This window comes from Myiozetetes cayanensis, unplaced genomic scaffold (genome assembly GCF_022539395.1).
Source record: "Myiozetetes cayanensis isolate MyiCay16 unplaced genomic scaffold, myiCay2020 scf3, whole genome shotgun sequence".
NCBI lineage: Eukaryota > Metazoa > Chordata > Aves > Passeriformes > Tyrannidae > Myiozetetes > Myiozetetes cayanensis.
In genome coordinates, this window is record NW_026087521.1 from 66,165,361 (window position 1) to 66,180,585 (window position 15,225).

At 37.4% G+C, this 15,225-nt stretch overlaps 1 protein-coding gene across 4 annotated transcripts in view; it reads left to right on the top strand.

The window, feature by feature from the left end:
- Positions 1-14,898, top strand: part of LMO3 (LIM domain only 3) — a 60,548-nt gene extending 45,650 nt beyond the window's left edge. For all 4 annotated transcript variants that reach the window (XM_050323397.1, XM_050323394.1, XM_050323395.1 and 1 more), the window contains 2 exons: positions 1,324-1,449; positions 10,492-14,898. In XM_050323397.1, the coding sequence (XP_050179354.1) occupies positions 1,324-1,449; positions 10,492-10,597 (232 nt within the window). In that variant the 3' untranslated portion in view covers positions 10,598-14,898. The remainder of the gene's footprint in view (positions 1-1,323; positions 1,450-10,491) is intronic.
- Positions 14,899-15,225: the final 327 nt, after the last annotated feature.

Here is a 15,225-nt window from a genome sequence, read left to right on the forward strand (position 1 = left end):
CTTGTTGGTAACCCATGAAATTCCATAAAATGGAGGGATGTGATTAAAAAACCTGCGTTCGTTTTTATGTTACCAAACTGAATTTTCTACAGAGCACCTTTGAATTCATTAGTTTAGAACTGCTTTTAATTTGGTGTTTCCCTTGAGAGCCATTATATTTTTCTGCTGTCAGCCTGATGTTGAGGAAAAAAAGAAAACTGGCAGATGTGGCGTTTTCATCTAGTGTGCTTCATAGTTAAAAACTGCATTAACTGCTATGCACAAGCAGAGTATTACTTTTAATAATCCATCACAACTATTAAGTAGTTTAAATAAACTTAGTTTCAAAGATAGCTGCCATGTAGAGCTAACATATTTTTTCTTGTTCATTAAGATCCTTCTATATCACAAAAGGATGCATATGTATGTTGGCTTGGGTTTTTGGTGGCGTTTTTGTTGTTTTGTTTTAGGGTTTTGGTTTGTCTGGTTTTGGTGGGTTTTTTTTTAAATACACTCACTTGAAAAGTATTGAAAAATCTTTAACAAAGGGAATTTTAAAAAATAATTTATATAGATATCTGGCAAAAAGCATTTCATATTGTTCTTACAGTATTTTATACTTCTACTCCTGATGTGACTATATATAGTTTACAGCCTCATTTACTTTAATGTGCTACCTGAATAACATAATCATAGCAATAACTATGGTATAGGGTTGTAAGGTGCATGAACCACTAATGCTTTCTGACGATTTAAATGACTTGTTCATAAAATGTTCTTTTAATAATAGTGGTAAAGCTTTTAGCACTAGATGTCAAAAACGCGAAGAATGTTGGCTTTTTCAAGTGTTATTTCTTTTCTAGCTAAAGTGTGTTTTAATAATAAGTAGCACCAAAAGCCAAGGTTATGTGGCTCCGTCCTGCATGGCAGGATCCAAGTGGGAGACTCTTCCCAGTTACGCAAACAGCTTGACCTCTGTCTGCACAGTTATGTAACATCCCTAATGTGTTTACTATTTCTTTGTTTAGTTTAACAAGATGTTTCTTTTATCAAGAAAGGTCAGAATAATTTGCAGGAAAAAAAAACCATCACAATAAGTGCAATATTAGTCTGTCACTACTACTTCATAAAGCTCTCTTCGGCAAGACTGTGCCTTCATGTTGTAAACTGGGCAGATTAGAACCATCAAAGACCAGCCTTTCCAAAATGAGCTGTGCTAGGAAGTCAGTTGAAGACCAGGTTGAGGGGGGAAAAAAAATTAACATTTAAAAAAAGATAAAACGTGGAGTGGGTTTCCTTTTCAGTTAAGCATCTTCAGGAATATATTTCTTTCTGTATCTCCAGGTTATTTGGCGTTACAGGAAACTGTGCTGCCTGCAGTAAGCTCATACCTGCTTTTGAGATGGTGATGAGAGCAAAGGACAATGTTTATCACCTGGACTGTTTTGCATGTCAGCTTTGTAATCAGAGGTAAGAGAATTTCTTGGGTCTGTTCCGTAAGCTAAGTGCTAATTCAGCACTGGTGTGGTCATACATTCCAGAGAAGAGGAAACATCCACCAGCAGTGGAAACCAAAGACTAAGACCTGGATACTTTTCCTAGGACTGATACAGGACATTTTTCATGACCTTGGCCAGAAAACTTTTTGTGCCTCAAATCTCGCATCAGTAAAAAAGAATAATGTTACTTCCTCTCCTTCAAAAGGCTGTCTGTCAAGTTTAATTAATTAATATTTATAAAGGTCTTTGAGATCCTTTTCTGCAGAAGAGCATAGCGCTACCATTTGTCATTATTGCATTAGTTTCACTTAATTCTTCATTTTTATCACATGTATTTCTTTTAAAGTACACATTGTTTCTTCCTGTTGCCAGAACTGTAATCATTTAAATTTAAAAGATGTTGTTTCCACCACTTCCTCTGTAGCAGCATTGGACCTCTTATAGACCGGTTTTTATTTCCATATCCTAACTGCAGGTTATAAAAATCTCAAAGATCCAAACCTGATACTTCATTCTGAAGCATCGCCCATATGGCACAGTTGGAGAACAAATGTAAAAAATGGTAAAATTGTAACAACTGATTTTTTCAGAGGTTAATGCAGCCAAATTTATACCAGCTACTCTCAGAATGGTGGCCAAATCCTGTCAGAGATTTCACCGAGAGCTCCATTTCTGACTCCACGAGAGCCACTAGCAGCTTTGTCAGTGACTTCTATGAGGTCTAGGAACTGAAAGCACCAATTATGTTCTCTCCTTAATGTCCCTATTATTTTCAGTTATTTTTCAGTTATTACATGATCCTATTTAGCATTTTATGGCACTCATATTTTTTTCAGTTTCAGGTGGGGTGAAACGCAAGATGTACATTTCTAGGGAGGTAATAAAAAATTAGGAAGATAACCGTCTAACATGACAAAGTTAGACACAGCTCTAAACAAGCTTTCTTAACTCACCTTGTCCTACAGTTTATTATTTTTTAACACTCTAGTCATTTAAGAATCAAACATCCCTAAAGAACCATAAAATGTACAGCTGCTAATAAGTGTAGCACACTACAATTATGCTCTTTAAAAAAAGCCAAATTGACCTTTTTCATCATGTTGCATGGGAAATTAAAATACCAGGCAAGTAATAACTGCCGCTTAAACTATATAATAATGCAAAGTAATTATAGGTTCTAATGCTATTTAAAGTCCTATATCAATTTTGTCTTGCTACAGAACTACAAAACTGTATTCTGAGCAAGGCAGACAGAGGCTCCCATAGCACCCATTTAAGAAAGACACACGCACTCTCCTAGGTTTCCTTTCTTAAACCCTTCACATCCCTGTTTTTTTCCAAACCACGGTTCTAGTATCATTATTAAAGCCCCTAATATATTTCTGTTGTTCGCTTCATTTATTACATGCCATAATGGGGCTGCATATCTTTAGTGTTGGTTATGCACAATTAGCACTTAGTTATTGTCTTGTCACTTCAGCCCATACAAGACAAACTTCTTTAATGTAAGAAGTCAGCTAATCTTCATCAGTCAAGCAAAGCAGACAATGTTTGTTAGCCGGAGTGCAAAAGATTTTCATCATAGTTAGCACTCGTGGATCTGAGGAAGCGAAATTTCTTTTTCTCCCACTCCCAAAAAAAAAAAAAAAAAAAAAAGCACAGCTGTTGTAATTATTTTAATATTCCTCTTTTTCGTCTTTTACCATTGCAGCTGTGAAGGAATGTACAATTTCACTGCAGCTAATACACATCGTATGGTGCTTTGGGGCCACTGACCCCCTAGAAAAGTGCTGTTAGGTATTCCTGAAATGGAGCTTTATTAGGATATTTAATAGTTCTTACCCTCATTATTCCTGAGCCTTCAATCCAGTCTTTTATTTGATTTTTTAATTTTTATGTAGTTTAGGCAAAGAGTTACTGAAAGAGTCTTAAGGTGTCTTAGACTGAGAACAAAAGAATCAATTTACCTGAAATACAGTGTAGTTCATCTGGTGAAAACAGGGTGTGGTTCCAGAAGTTTCAAAGAATTTCAGAAATTCTCTAAAGTGACTCTCATCCCGATTATATTGCAATAACTATCATGGAACCTATTGAAGCAGACTGCCTATAGGATACCTTTCTTCCTCACAATTTGGAGCGAGTGGCACTCTGAAGAATCAATTTTGTTGTTTTCTTACAATAAATCCTATTTCATGGATGCTCAGCATAGCTCTTCGGAGGTTCCTATGGCAAAGCATCCCACTGACTACATTCTCCCATTAATAAATATCTTCAAATCTTTTGTTTTTCATTACTTGTGTAACACTAAAACCCTGAAATGGTAGACACCTGACGCATCACCCATTTTGGAGTTTTTTAAATTTACTATGAATACTTTTTCTCTTTTCTTTTAAACTGAATAACCTTGTCAGTCACCATGTCATTAATAATCTCTGTTGTCCTTCTTAGGATCCTTTTTTCTTCCTCTAGTTACGCTAATCAAAATCAAACAGCAGATTCTGAGTAAGGATGAGTTTATAAGATAACAGTTCAACTTTCTTTATTGAAAGTTAAACTTTTGTGCCTTCATATGCTAAATAATATTATTGACAGTCTTTAGGTTTGCTCTTTCCTTTCACTTCAGCCACTAATTCCACTAATACAGAATTTATTTATTGAAGAGAACATTTTTATTTATAAACACATCAGAAATATCCCAAAATTACCAGTGGATGTAGCAAGGCTCACCAGCTATTGCAAGACCTCTATGTATAGCCTTATTCCCCAATTTCACATTCTCTTCCCCCATTAAATTTTAAGTCCTTCGGGTCATTCTCTACAGTAGTTCTTCAGACTATATAATGCCCTTTGTTTGGTTCCACATTTCACTTTCAGTTATCAAGTAGCATTTTGGTTTTTCCACGACAGAACATATGCAATGTTCTGTAGCATACAAAATCATTTCTTCAGTTTGCATTACTTTGTCTTTGCCAACACTGAATTTCTTCTGTTGTTCTGTGCCTGGGTGCTCCTTCCAGTCCTTTCTGCCATCCAAGCTAGCTAATAATTATATTAACACTGACGTTTGGGGCAGCCCATTCTTCAGGCTTGCTATTGCATGACCCTCACATTCCTAACCTTTAAATAGTTGATCCTGGCCCAGTGAGAGAGATGCCTGCCTGTTTTTGCGTAGTGCTTTTGACCTGATGATTTTTCTGCTTTTATGTACAACTTCACTGTTTGCTTTTTTAGTTTCAAGTACTTACAATTCACCATCTAGTGCAAGTCTCAGCATGGATGGTAGTTAGACCCCTTTGGTTTTGGAGGACTTTTGTTTGGGCCATGAACTTTAGCTCTGAACTAAGTCATAACATGCCTGTCCCCTTTTATTGGCCTCTGAATCTGACATTTGCAGAGAGAGGAGAAAGAGGCATTGTCTCACATACTGTATTCCAAGAAGACAGACAGTAGACAGAGACAGCCTGAAAGAGATCACCTGAGCCACCAAGCCTAGTCCTCTGGTGTCAAATAGGCACTGTCTCCTATTTTCCCTTTCATAAAGCTATTCAGCCTTGAGATCTAATTGCTGCATCAAGCCAGTTTTTGAGATATTTGCCTCATTTTTTTCTTGATACCGATGCTTACAGCTGTAGCAATTTTGTGAATATTAAGCTCTGCTCATAGCCTAAAGGTTTTAGCATCCTCTTATCTCTCATGTCTCTGTCCAGCTTACTCCTAATTTGAAGTTTTTCCATCACCTAAATGCCCGCAGAGCTTAGTGACAGTCATCTTAATGGTGTGAGTGTTCCCCTTTCTTCTCTGTAAACATATTAAACTTCTCCTCAGAAGCCATTCACTTCATGTTGACAGTACCTTCAATATACTTAATTTCTGCAGAAAATTTAAAGGGGAAAAAAAAGGAAACCACTGGAAAAATAAACTTGTAAACAGACACTGCCATTCACACTTTGTCAGGTTGCATGTGTGTGACTAGCAAAATGTAGTGGAAAATCTTGAAAGTGGGCTCAGCTGTATCTTTGCTTGACACTTTTGACTACAGCAGTGATGTCAGTCTGCCTTCGGCTTTCCCACTTTCCGGAGTTTATGTGTCCTTCCTTTCACTCTCTGTCGGCATCTTTAGCAGCTTGTTCCATATTTCTGAGATATTTTCTCTCTGCTGTTTGAAGTCAGCTCAGGGTATGGTTTAAAACCCCCATCTGCTATCACTAGAGAGGTGTTTAAATCAATTGTTCTACCCTTCTATCTGAAATAGCCTTTATTTTTAATGGGACCTGGACTGAAAATGGTTACACACCCATTCAAATTGCTGCCCTGATGTAGCTGTTAACACCTCCAGTATTAACTGTAAAATGCCCACACAATGCTGCCTTTGTTCTCTGTCAAGTGCGGGGGCAGGAATGCAATTCCAGGGCCATCCTTATTTCAAACACCAATACTAGGTTTTTTTCATGAGTGATCGTTTTATAAATTCTGAAGGCCTGAATACTGCTTATTTTCACTGAGTGTCTCTAAATTTGGAATAAAAATTAATACATTGTCCATACCTGCTATTTAAAGCATAGTAAATGAAAAACACACCACGTTGAGGTTTGTCATTAGAAGTTGAGCTGGGATTCTGTGTGTATGTACACTGCATCGTGCTGGTGAAAATGTACAAACCCAGGCACAGATCACATTATCCAGACTTGGAAATGGACATTTTGACAGAACCTCAGAATTAGTAAACCATGGGTGTGGACTGATGAACTGTGATGTTAAAGGGTGGCTTAGTTCTCTTAGTGATGCAGATAGAGTAATGTTAGTGTGAGTTACAATGGAAATGCAAAGAAGCTTTAAAAAAAAGGAGGAAATGGGAAAGACAGAGGATAAGTTACATCACTGATTGAAAAAAAGCAGAAGGGAAGGGTGTGGTAAGTCTGAGATTCCTTTATCTTTGACGAAATCAATTAAATGCTTCCAGATTTTGTTTGTTTCTACAACAAAGATCTGACTTAACCAGAGGAGGCAAACACACATCTTTGTTCACAGCAATATTTCTCTCACTTCCTTAAGAAGCCTTCAGTACCGTGACATGCATCTTGTACATCAGAAAAGATGACAGACGGCTGTGAGATCTCCTTAAATATCTGTTCTGAACAATGGAAGTTTTGTACTTCTTGCGATTAGTCTAGGCACACCTTCCCCTTCCAAACAAGGTGATAACAGAGGTCATTTTGTAGTATAAATAGCCTTCCTTTTGCCATTGTAAAATACAACAGGAGTTCTAGGATGTAGGTTAATTATAATGGTCATTCTACTAATGTCACAGTCGTGTCAAAAGTACTATTATCAATTTATGGTGGTCAGTCCAATCTGGCATGTTAATGTAGCCTATTGTATATTCTTTCCTGTTCGTCTTACATGCCTATTAAAGAAATTGGGTGAGGGTTTTAGGGAAGGCTGAAGACTACCATCTGCCTGCTAGAAGAGTAATAGTCTTGCCTAATTATACACTCCTAACACAGTGGCATCTTAATATGCTCCTTGACTCCATTTGATATATATGTCCAAACTGTGCTCTGATTTACATCCTATGCCAATTCCATTAAAAAACAAACAAACAAACAAAAAACAAAACAAAACCAAAAAAACCTTAGTGGAAGGCTTGGCTCGAATTTACCCTTCCATTTAAAGCTAAGCTGGGGTTAAGTCTTAGAGTGTGTAAAACCAATCTGCAGCAGTTACAGGTTTAGCTCCTTTGCTTCAGAGGAGGCTAAATCTGTTTTTGAGAGTCAAATAAGGTTGAAAGTGTGAATGGACCAAATTTGTCATACTTCATCTGTCTGCTTGCCTTGTCTCATTGTACCTGGGAGCTAGTATGCCACGATTACAGGTTTTTCACCTGGCACTTACCTCTTTGTCACCTAATGAGTGCACAATTCACACATTTAATACTCAGAGGCCAGCACAAGCCTCACTGTCAGTCTTTGCCAAATATGTTTCAGTCGCTGAACTTGCACCATATGAAAACAGTTGCAGAATTTGGACCACAATAATTGCAAGTAACAGGTTTCCCCCAAGGCATGAAGGATCATCCAGGTGAACCCAGAGGATGTCTTACCATGCAGACAGACCCCCACCCCACAGGTTATCAAACAGCCAAGCGTGTCTAGACAGGCCACTGGCAGCCTCTTCTCAAGACAGCTGTACACTTGGAAGGTAAATGATTTGTGGAACTGTGTATGTTTAAAGCCATTCATGCATAAAGCTGTCAAATGCCATGTAGACATAGGTAGAGCATTTCTGGCTCAACATATTAACATTGCACAAGCAAAAGGCATTGACAGTTTTTATTGGGAAAGGCGTCCTGACACCCTTATGTAGCTGGTGGAGTTTAATTCCAACTGTATCACTTCTCTGGGGGCTGAGAAACAAAATCCTTCAACCAGGATTTTGATGCAAGCAATATTGCAAGTCACACGTGTAAGTAGTGCAGTGCAAGTGAATTACACTTTAAGCAGTGTCTTTTTAATTTACTAAATATTTTAAACACATTAGTCTGCTAAGCTTTTTATTACTCTGGAACACAAAGGAATATATAGCTGAATAACATCCACAGTTCAGAGTTAGTGTTTTCTGCTGGATGCAAAGTTGGTTTTGTCCCTCACTGGTGACTGACCCAGCAGGAGAGACACCTGCTGTGCAGTAACTCTCTGATGTGGTGGGCACTGCCAGCCTGACAGTTCCTGCTCAGTCCCCATCATTAATCCGTGGGCAAACTGTAATGGAGTGACTGATTTGTCACAATACAATAACTTTCCCTGCTTTTAGTCCATATTAATCCATATGTTTATTTAAGAGAAACTGAGAAGAGCTGGGTTTAGTTTGTTGTTGTTGTTGTTGTTGTTGTTGTTAAATGTTACCTTTTTAGGAAAAATAATTTACGTATTGACAATAGTTAAGACTCTTTTAGTTAATCTTGTAAGATGCCAAAAAGAATTTTTATTGGTATTGCTGTCAATGGACAAAATTACAAAAGATGGGAACTAGAAAAAATGCCAAAGAACAACTTTTCTGCATGAGTTCTATATTTCAACATAGCTACTCAAAGTCATTTGTGTTGTTAGTAATCTAGTATACCAGGATTGCGGTGGGAAGAATAACAGGAACCTCTAAATTCTGTAAAAGAGTCTTGACCATAAGTAACTTAAAGATTTCAGGATCATTCCCTAATCTCTATTTTCAATCATCATCAGTAGCAGGCAGTAATCCTACAGAAAAAAAAAAAACCTCCACAAATAAACAAACCAATTTTCCTTTAAGAGCAGAGCTAATTCTTTTCAATCCACTTTTTTATTACACTATTTTCCCTCTATCTATTTAGCTAGCATAAGGATAAATTTCCAAAGCTACCCAGTTGGAAAATAAATGGGTTCACTGTTTGTCTAGCATTCCAATCTTCACAAATGTAAATCAGTCCAACTGCTACTCATTTAAACCTCCAACTTCACAAAACATTAAAGGACTGCTTTCCATACACAATTTAATCTGTGACAATTCACCAAGATTTCTGCTTGAACATCATTAGAAACTGACTATCTGATAAAGACAGAAGGCTATCAGAGGTCAGGTGGGTCAACCTGTGTCATCTACGGAGTTTTACTGGGTCAACTACAGTAGGCACCACTATTTGAAGGTTAAATTGTTACAATTAAATACATATACAGCTATTCCCATAGCACTCTGCTGTTAAATCTACCGTAAACAACACGAGCATTTATATCTGACCCTAATTGTGTCCAAGATGTCACCATTTGGAAATTATACAAAAAAGGACATTATAATCCATTACACATTAAACAATACTTTATGTAGTGAGATCCATAATTAGCTGGTAGACACTGGTTTCATTTATTCACATCAGTGTTAAGGGGTTCATTTAGGTTACTTTCTTTCATTTTAATTGGAATAATGCGAGCAGTGCCTCCCCATATATTTTATAACTGGAGAGTTCACTATAAACAAAGGCACGTAACCCTGCCAAGGCAGTCACTAGGGAAACGTTTTCTCTGTGTTGGCCCTATTCACTTGTTTCCTAAGTATCTTCAAGAAGACTAGCTTTGTCAAGGGGAAAGGTTGAGGGGGTGTCAGGAAAGAGCCTCCTTAAATTCAAGCATACTGCTTAGCTGGGAAATCCTACTTTACTTGAAGTTTGAAGCCAGCCAGCCAGGAGCATTAACATTATGTGACTTTCCTAGTCATCAGAGAAAATCAAATCAAATCTCTCAGAAGCGTTTTGTAGCAATCAGATCATTCTGATGCATGTAATAGTATAACAAGGTAGGTACACTGATACCACAAGAGAGAGAGTAGTTAGCTGTGTACCTAAATTTATAATCAACTCCTACAGGAAAAAAAAAAAAGGTTTATCTGCATGGCTGTGTGCTTCTGGTTTGCACCACAATATATGTAAAATTGTGTGCTAGAAATGGTTCTCAGAACCACCACTTTCAATCAAATCTAGCGAAATATCCAACTGGAATGTAACAAGAAGCTCTTACTGGCACGCCTGCACAAGGCAAATATAACGTATCTCAGACAAGCTCTCTACTGCATATGATCACTTTGTTTTCTTTGCTTTTCTTCTGATTTGTATGAAAGCGGGACATTTACTTTTCACTCAACTCAGTAGCCTGGGATATTTATTGTGTTTTATCTGTGTGCCAGTGACCCGATCCAAGACTCCCACAGTCTTCGGTGGGCTTTGAATGAAGTCTTTGGCTGGGGAAGCAAAAGCGCTTGAATGCACTAGATTTTGCTGAAAGCACGGGATTAATTCTGGTACCAGAGCAATTCCTCTGCTGGGCTTTCACACACGTGCACACGTCTGTGTGTGCCGCACAGACAGCAGCGGTGTGAGCCGGTCAGTGCAACGAGATCATGAACACTTGCTGTACAGTCCTTATGTGTAAGATCAAATCGCACCATTCATCCTCAGACTACCTCTTTTTTCTCTTTATTATTGTAATTTCAGATTTTGTGTTGGAGACAAATTTTTCCTGAAGAACAACATGATTCTCTGCCAGACAGACTATGAGGAGGGTTTAATGAAAGAAGGTTATGCACCCCAGGTTCGCTGATCAGATGCCACATCATTAAGAATAAAAAGCACTATGTTCTTTTATCATTTTTGCTCAACGTGTATATAAGAAATGACACAGGAACCTACTGAATAGCATAGATATAGGGAGACTGAATGGTTGCGTGACATAAAAGGTGGACTGCATCTGTATGTAGTGAAAATTGCTCCAGTTCAGAGTTGAATGTTAATTAAAAAGGTACTGTACATACAGCTGGATTCTTTTTGCTTGCTCTTGGGGTTTTTTTGTTTGTTTGGGCTTTTTTGTTTCTTTTTGTGTCACTTGGCATGAGATGTTTATTTTGGACTATTGTACATAATGTATTGTAATATTTGAAGCACAAATGTAATACAGTTTTATTGTGTTACTATTTGTGTTCCTGTTTGCTTCTTTGTATTGTTGCATTTAGTACAATCAGTGTCTAAACTTACTGTATATTTATGCTTTCTGTATCTACCAGCTATTTTAAATGAGCTGTATCTTTCTAGTAAAAAGCATTAAAGAGCAAATCCCAACCATTATGCTACACTTAGAGCTTAAGAATACTGTTTACATTAAAACTATTTAGAAAACTAATAACTAGCAGCACCTGCTGCTAATGATGCTATGGTTAAGGGTCTATCAGCACTCCTGTTATAAGCCTCTATTTTTCAGGGGTTAAGCATCTGCTGTTTAATTGCATAGATTTTCCTCAAAGAGCACTTTTATTTTACTACAAATTTTTGAAAAGCAAATCTGTCTGGTTTGGGATATATTATAAAAGGTGCAAAAGTTAATGATTTTGGGTGCTGCTTTTGCACCCCATAGGCATTCCAAATGCCTGGATTTGATTTTTAATTTAGCTGGAAATTAAGCCCTAATGCAAACCAGTGCCTCTGGGTATCTTATTTTTTATATATATATAAATATATATATATATGTTATTTTCTGAAATCATTTAGTTTGGGGGCAGGGCAAAGGAAAGGGAGAGACTCCTGTTTATAAACATTTTAAAAAATTCTTAAAATTTGATGGGTCTCTCTCTCCCTCTCTCTATTTCCTTTTTCTTTTCTTTTTCTTTTTTTTTTCTTTTTTTTTTTTTTTAATCAGGGCTTAACCCTAAAGTTTTCTGGGGCTGTGTGCTCAACAAACCCTGAAAAAAAGTGAAAGTAGAAGGCTCTGTAAACAGCCCCCTCTGAGGGTCTATTTACATTAAAGAAATGACCTTGAGCTGACACTAGGACAGTGACTAATTACTAATTACCCACCTCAGTGAAAGTTGAAGGTAATTTAAATGCTGATGTGGATGGGACAAAACTTTGAAATACCAATACAGAAGGGGAGAGTTACCACTCTTCGACAGCATAGGTACTTTGCTGTCCATGCCAACATCCTACAGGTTTGTCCCATCAATACTGGCAATTAAAATCCCTTAGGCAGAGGTGAAATCACTGCTGACAGCTCCTGTTGGCAATCAGTCCATTTTCTAGGAGAGGTGGACCTCTGTTTTTAAAGCCATGAAGCTATTGCATCAGCAGGATGTCCCTAAGTGCTCATGTCCTTAAAGAGCTTACAGGTGTTTAGCAAAGGAAAGCAGGATGAATGTGTAAAAAGTTGTTAAATACATAATTAATTCTTGTCTGTTTGTCACTCTAATCTGGCTCACTGGAAAAACAACCTGTATTAAAAGAAGAAAAAAAAACACCAAAAAACAAAACCACCCAAACAACAAAATAGTATTAAGAAAAAAAATACAAGAAACCCATTATACCCTATGTTGTTATGAAACTGAGCTCTTGTTTTAATTTAGATTAAGAACCCTCTTCTGTGCTCAAATTGAGTGCTGTCCTTCCCTGCTCTTCCTGTCCTATTGTGCATTCCAACATGTTTTTCCTGGGGATGGTGAAAGAAATGGTATGAGTACACTGCACAGTGGCTTGACTTAGAAATGGATATTTAGTTCTAATGACTATTGTTACAGTGTGGTTTTGTTTCTGACTGTGAACCCTTTTAAAAATAAGCATGGCTCATAAAACTTGACTTTGACTCATACAGGACCTGTAAGAAATGCAGCGACTCCTCAGACTGTTCTTGCTAATTAGATGAAATAGCTCCACATAGCTTTTCAAATTAAATTTAACCCTCTTTTGTGGACTATTTTCCTTCCTAACCTTGAGCACAAGTCTCTTTTCCACTCCCTTCCACAGTCCCTTAATGTCTTTGGGATAACGAAGCAGTTGGTGTCAGAGGTATTATTAGGCTCTTCCAGATCTACTCCAGTGCAATAAACAAGCTGTCCTTTCCATGAAGGTCAGGATGGACAGAAAGGGAAGAATCATATTATCTTATTTTGAGTCCAATTTCAATTTTCTCCTCCAGACTCTCTTGGGTCTTTCTGTTAGAAGTCAGAAAGATCTCTCCTCTGATTTCCACTAGTGACTACACAGTGGATAGAAATCCCTGGTTCAGAAATAGGTCTGGAGAACATGAAAGAAGGGACTGTGGTTATGTCTTTGACTTCCTATAAGCTTAGGCAAGTCATTCAACTTCTCCGTGCCTCATTTGTCCCTGTCTGTCAAATGGGGCTAATGCATACGCTGCTTTTGGAAAGCATTTTTGGCTCTTAGGAAATGAAGAGCCATGCATGCAGGTGTTACAAACAGCATCAGGACATCATGGGAGAAGCGGAGCATTGGCAGTAGGTAACCACAGATCTGAGAGCACCAGAACCAAATAAACCTGTGGAAGGCTTTGTAGGGGGTGATGGAAACTACACACTAATAGTGCTGTAAACGCTAAAGTGCTCTCTCATTACCACAAAGTGCCACTGCTCAGTTCTCTGTGGAGTAAATTAAGATGGTGCAATGGGGAAATAGTGGCTTATTATTACACGCCGTGTTGCTCATATGTGCATGTGTGTGTTTTGTGATGTAGGCTCAGAGTGAGGAAGGGGAAGGTGGTCCTGCTATGAAGAAAAAAATAGTCTCCCCATTCTATCAACCTTATCTGATGTAAGGAAAAAGAAATGTTGATATACACATTTGCGGTGCTGCAATGGTATGGCACTGCTTTCAGCACTTTAAACTCATACGTCTTATTCACATACATATCTAACATTTGTATGTAAAAGATACAGTATAAACTTAAGATTTGATGTAGGTCAAACACATTCTCCTGTATTTCAAACTTCCATCTTGCCTGCCTGTTAAAATAATAACTGGGAGTTGAAACATTTAATGGAAACATTTACAACTCCAATAAAGTATAAGAACATAAGACAACACTGAAGAGAGATTATCTGCCAGGCCACTTTACTGATCTTTTGACAGAGGCCTTGACCATTCCTTTGGGTTGCTTTTAGTTATCTACCTTGGTTCTCCTTCTCCATCACTGTGTGTGTCAACATGCTCTGTCTGCAAACAGCAAAACGTTCTGCTAGTGACCAGTATTCAGTGTATGCTCATTTGCCAGGCAGGAATGCTTCCATTTGTGTCTCCTGTCTTTAGGGTGTTTTATCTTAATCTGTACAAATTTCTAAGTTTAGTCAGACAATATTAATAATAACAACAATAATTAAAAAAAAAATCTACTATTCTTGGGTGGCTGGTTTTTGATCCATGTGGAAAAGTACAAATTATCAAACCTAGATTTTCAACTGTGAAAAGCTCCTCTGTCAACTGTAACCTGCTGTGTCTGTTATCTGCCACTACTGATGATGAACCAAGACAGCCTGGATTTGGCAGAAGCGGTGACCAGGGCTCAAACTCCATCTATTTCATAATTGTGTTTTTATTTTAGGGGTTTTTTTTAAGCACACCTTCTTCTGTTGTCTTATCCTCCCAAGATGCTCAAATTTTTGCTCATGTAATGTAAATAAAGGAAAATCACCAACAACCCCTCAAATGTTCCTAATTGCCTACATATAAAATAACTTGAGGAAAATAAATTGAAAAGTGGTCAGTGAGAAGGGAAACTGTGGGGGAAAAGAAACAAACAGGGACTATGGCAAGGTTTCGCCTGTATAGACTTTAAAGTACTTTAAAGACTTTTTTCAACGTAATATACAGCAGCTTCTTATAATTTTCTCAGCAGTAGGTAGTTTACAGTCATCGGTACCTAGAACAAATCTTGTCAAAAATGAAAGTTTGTAGTGATTGCTGGGTATAATTTTATACATTTAGCTGATTTTTCTGAAAGCTTCCACTGTGCTGCTCTTGTCAGACTAAATTATCAATTTAGCCATTTGTTGTTTAATGAATAAAAACTCCTATGGCATTGGAGATGTTGTGGTTTCAATAAAGCAAAAGCTTTAACAACTCAAACTACAGAAAGCAAAGTGTGTACTCTATATAAGAACAGTGTTTTTATTCTTTTAAATACCACTTTAGATAAAAAAAGCCAATTACATATTCACTTAACACATTTCTCCTACTTCAGGCCAATGATGCAGACCAAACCTGTTTACTGTTCAGTACTTTGCAAAAGGAAACCAAAATACAATATATGCAAGGTAATAGGCCATTAGCACAAACATGCTCCCAGTAAAAATCTTTTGTGTAGACACCTTTACAGAAGCTGCCAATTGTGGGTGAGAGAAGTATTATAAAGGAAATTATTTTAATACTATTTAAGGCATTAAGAGCTGAAGA